The sequence below is a fragment of the Chiloscyllium plagiosum genome, chromosome 9 (assembly GCF_004010195.1).
Source record: "Chiloscyllium plagiosum isolate BGI_BamShark_2017 chromosome 9, ASM401019v2, whole genome shotgun sequence".
In the NCBI taxonomy this organism is placed as follows: Eukaryota; Metazoa; Chordata; class Chondrichthyes; order Orectolobiformes; family Hemiscylliidae; genus Chiloscyllium; species Chiloscyllium plagiosum.
In genome coordinates this window covers 5,315,965-5,321,005 of record NC_057718.1, presented here as the reverse complement: position 1 = coordinate 5,321,005, position 5,041 = coordinate 5,315,965, and the positions used below count along the sequence as shown (strand labels likewise).

The following is a 5,041-nucleotide window of genomic DNA, read 5'->3' as shown; positions in this document are numbered from 1 at the left end:
AAAACGCCCTATTCTCTGCCTCGATACTCCTTTGACCTGAAACTCCTTAACCCTATTGGTCAAATCTATCTCATATCCCCTTATTGTCCTTCTGATTTCCCTCTCAAGTATACTTCTACTGCCTTTATACTCTTCTCGGGATTCACTCGATCTCGGTTCTCCATAACTGACATATGCTTTCTTCATTTTAATTTCTCTCATTATCCAGCATTTTCTACACCTACCAGCTTTGCCCTTCACTCTAACAGGAACATACTGGTCTCTCAACTCTCATTATCTTAGTTTTGAAGGTTACCAATTTTCCAGCTATCCATTTACCTGCAAATATTCTCCCCCAATCAACGTTTTAAAGTTCTTGCCTGATACCATTAAAATTGGCCTTCTTCCAACTTAGAACTTTAACTTATACATCCGGTCTTTCCTTTTCTTTCACTATTTTAAAATTAATAGAATCATGACCATCGGCCCCAAAGTACTCCTGCATTCACCCCACAGTTGCCTGTCTGTAATTTGTTGTTAACCATTACTATTGAATCTGCATCCACTGTCCTTTTACAACAAGTGCATTCCAGATCACAATAACTCAATACTTAAAAGAAAATCTGCTCATCTCCCCTCTGGTTCCTTTTCCAATTGGACAGCACAGTGGCTCAGTGGTTAGCACTGCTGCCTCACAGCACCAGGTCCCAGGTCCAATTCCAGCCTTGAGTGACTGTCAGTGTGGAGTTTGCACATTCTCCCTGTGTCTGCTTGGGTTTTCTCTGGGTGCTCCGGTTTCCTCCCACAGTCCAAAGATGTTCAGGTCAGGTGAATTGGCCATACTAAGTTGCCAATAGCTATAAGTGCATTAGTCAGAGGGTAGCGGATCTGGGTGGGATACTCTTCGGAGGGTTGGTGTGGACTTGTTGGGCCAAAGGGTCTGCTTCCACACTGTAGGGAATCTAATCTATCGTCAACATCAAAAAGAGAGTAGAGTTCGAAAGATAAATGGAACAAAACTCTACACAATAAGTTACCAATCATCCAGTTTCAAAGACGTTAAGTATGCGATAGAAGGTAGCAGATGTCTTTCAGAATTCTCTACTTGCTTTTAATGGCAAGCACCATTAGAATGAGGCTAAATGGGTTATATGGCTTAGCAATGCTGTCTTCCTCTCTCCCCGCATAAAATGATTCATTCTCAGTCTTCAGAACTATCTCAGGTCAAGAAGGAGAATTTATTTGCACCCTTTTGGCTGATGCCTGTCACTGAGGTTGCCTAAGGAAGTCAAAGATTCCTTTAACCATCTCAGGATGGACATTTACAACAGAGAAATCTAAAAGGTATCAAGAAATGTGGGTAGTCCATAGCAGATTACTGAGCACGTAGAAATAAAAGAAGCATGTCACTGAGTATGGGGGGGAGGGGGTGAGTAACCCATCATGCTGTGTTGTCAACAGTTTGGTGGATAATGTTGCAGTGTCTGAGTCAGAAGGTTGTTCCGTTCAGATTCCACTCCACAAGCTTGATCATATTACTTAGTTTGACACAGGCAGTGCTCAACCACCGAAGTTCTGCTTTTCAGGTACAACATGCAAACAAGACACTATCTGCTATTAGAGGTGAATACAAATGATCTAAGGTTATTTCAGTCACAGCAGTGGAGTGTTTTTTGTGCATCATAACCAATAATTATTGTTCAATCAACGTCACTAAAAGCAAAAGAATTGGTCATCATCTCACTAATGCTTGTCGGACCTTGCTATGAATTGACTGCAATGGTTCCTTCATTCCAACAGTGACTACATACTAAATAGACATCCATGATTGAGAAATGTTTTGGGATGTCCTGAGTCACTATAAGATGCTGTAAAAATGCCAGTCTTCCATCAATTCTCTTAGAACTCAGATGGTTTACATCTCTCAAAGAAACAAGTTCCTTGCATTTACTTTGCATAACAGTTTAATGACCTGCAAGTTACAGATCCTGCACCACTCTGTTCAGGACTGTTTGGGGTACAACAATGCACAGCAGTGAACGATTATGAACTAGAGCAATCTTCTCAAAACTGTAATCACCACACATCCCAAGGATTCATAAAGGAAAATCTGTAGAACTCGCGTTTATTGAATATTGTTCCTGTGAAAATGTCCTGGTGAATGGCTACAGAGGGAAGCCTGCCCAAGGACCAGCTACTAAACACACTAACCCACATATCACCATGAAATGACCGTGTCTGTAATTGTGGCAGAAAATGTCTTCAACATAATTAAACTCTTTCCCAGTTACCCAACTGTGCGTCAGTTTCAACTGAACACCCATTCCAATGGCTATGATTCCATTGAATCTCCACCTCTCTGACGAATGCATCTCAAAGGCTGTATCAAAGGCTAACTTCTCAAGCATCATGGGACTGAGCTGGTGCTGGGGACCCTTTCGTTTAGCTCCTCTCTCTCTCTCTCTGTCTGTCCTGTGTCTTTAAACTCGATCCAGTAGCTTCCCGACGATTCAGTGACCTCGCCCCCAGTTGCATTGCAGCCTGAGCCGTTTCAGCACCGTGGACAGCGCAGCGGCACCTTGGTCCTCAACTCTTACCTGTACCTGACACTGTGACCAGGTGCTGGCGCCAACCCTCCAATCACAGGCGAAGGGAGGGGTTGACGTCAACCCCCTCCCCCCCCCCCCCCCCTCCTCCAATAAAACGGCGAATCACAGCCAGAATAAAAAAAGGGATCAGGCAAAGAGGAGATAGATCAGCCACTGCTTCAGACGGCCCGGGGGCCCAGAGACCCACAGTGTCCCCTTTGCAAATAGCGTGAGGAACGTTGAGCTTCTCTCTACTGCTGCCTCGAGTGGGTTCAATTCATCCAGAGCATTGCACTGGCCACGACAGGCGTCACACTTCTCTCATCTGAGGATCTGCTGAAGTTTTGAATCGACAGCGCTCTGTTATTTTGGGGTTTTTTTTTAATCCCTTACGTCCTGCCAAGAGCAGAACAAAAACCTAGCAATGGACCTACTCGCCCAGCCCTGCGGTGATCTAGCTGCCAACGGGTCCCAGCTCTGCCAGACTAGCCTAACCACCATGAATTCCAGCCTGGGCTCAGCCAACTGGTCCTATCTCTGCATCAACTCCAGTTCGAATCTGTGTAACGGCACCGACAGAGTCCCTCTGAGCAAGAGTTCGGCTTCAATCATCATCGCCATCATCATTACTGCTCTTTACTCCATTGTCTGTGTGCTGGGGTTGGTGGGCAATGTCCTGGTCATGTATGTCATTGTCAGGTAAGATACACTCTTAACTTGACCCCCGTTCTTCCACTCTCGCTGTCTCTGTCTCTCTCTCTCTCTGTCGTGAAACCTCTGCCCAGCATCAACGGATTTTGACTCGACTCGAGTAGCATCCTTCCCACCCGCCTCACTTCATTGATAATTTGGGGGTCTAACTTCAGTGCAATCTTGTTTACAGATAAGACAATGTGCATAACCTTCAAAATTACAGTCCTTCTGTGTTTTTCCTGTTGATGACACATTTAATGTTTTCGCATGGATTGGAAGAGAAGTTCGGCGCAGTGCAATGCTGTAGAGATTAACTGCGCGATTTTCACATCAATAATTGTGTATTTGTGCACTAATTGGATGTTAATGGATTAATATCTGTATTTAATAGATACCTATGGGGCAGGATTGGTTTGTCACTTGTCTTAGTTGCTCAAACAGCGCCATCTAACCGGTAACTGTGGGAGTGCAGCGTCTAAACGGCGCTCAGATAGACCCTCACTTCAAATCGTGCAGTTAATCCTCAGTGTACGTTTGACCCCTTTACAAATGCCTTTTCCCATCGAAATGCCTTTTCAATAGGAACAGCTTTTTTATAAGTTCCTCGAAACGTGAGTACCAACTCCCCCACCTTCCCCTTACCGCTCCGTCTCCCCCACCCCATCCATATCCATTGGTGAAACTAGTGCTACCCGTAGCGAATGACACCGTGACATACTGACAGAGAAAATCACACCTATTTCGTTTCAACCAATTACACTTTTAACACTGAGGTGGCAACCAATTACACCCCACACTCCAGGCTAGGTCATCAAGAGCCGAAGAAAGATGACACAATCTCAGACTACCAGTAAATTTGAAAGAGTCAATCTGAAATGCCAGAAAAACTCAGCAGATCTAGCAGTACATCTGTGGAGAGAGAAATCAAGTTAATAGTTTCAGTTTGAGAATGACTTCTTCAGAACTGAAAAGTGCTGGAAAATAAAAGATCCTTCTCATTCCCTATTTTCAGCTATTCTCTTTTTCAATTTAATAATCACCCAAAATCCACCCACCACTCATTATCTTTTTTATTCACTCATGGGATCTGGGCACAGCAAGTTGACCAGCATTCATTACCTGTCCCCAGTTGCCCTTGAGAAGGAGGTGGTGAGCTGTTTTCTTGAACTGTTGCAGTCCATGTGCTTAGGGAGGGGTTTCCAGGATTTTCACCCAGCAACCCTGAAGGAATGGCAATATATTTCCTAGCCAAGATGGTGAGTGGCTTGGAGGGAATTTGCAGGTGGTGGTGTTCCCATGTATTGCTGCTCTTGACCTTCTAGTTGAAAGTGGTCCTGGCTTTGGAAGGTGCTATCTGAACATTTTTGGTGAATTTCTGCAGTGTATCTTGTAAATAGTACACACTGCTGCTACTGAGTGGTGGTGGAGGGAGTGAATGCTTTGGGTGTGGTGCTAACCGAGTGGATTGTTTTGTCTTTGATGTTGTCAAGCTTCTTGAGTGTTTTGGGAGTATTCCATCACATTCCTGACTTCAGCCTTGTAGATGGTGGACAAGCTTGAAGTCGGAAGGTGAGTTACTCATTGCAGTATTCCTAGTCTCTGACCTGCTTTTGTAACCATTGGGTTTATATGATGACTCCAGTTTAGTTTCTGGATTAGTGGTGTTGGAAGAGCACAGCAGTTCAGGCAGCATCCGAGGAGCAGTAAAATCGACGTTTCGGGCAAAAGCCCTTCATCCGGAATAAAAGAGCCTGAAAAGTGCAGAGATAAGCTAGAGGAGG

The 5,041-nt window shown here is 44.5% G+C and overlaps 1 protein-coding gene across 2 annotated transcripts in view; it reads left to right on the top strand.

Moving 5' to 3' along the window:
* Positions 1–2,313: 2,313 nt before the first annotated feature.
* Positions 2,314–5,041, top strand: part of oprm1 (opioid receptor, mu 1) — a 12,628-nt gene continuing 9,900 nt past the window's right edge. The window contains exon 1 of one of the 2 annotated variants that reach the window (XM_043695306.1): positions 2,314–3,266. In XM_043695306.1, coding sequence (XP_043551241.1) covers positions 2,992–3,266 — 275 coding nt within the window. In that variant the 5' untranslated portion in view covers positions 2,314–2,991. The remainder of the gene's footprint in view (positions 3,267–5,041) is intronic. The other variant, XM_043695304.1, reaches the window with a different exon arrangement.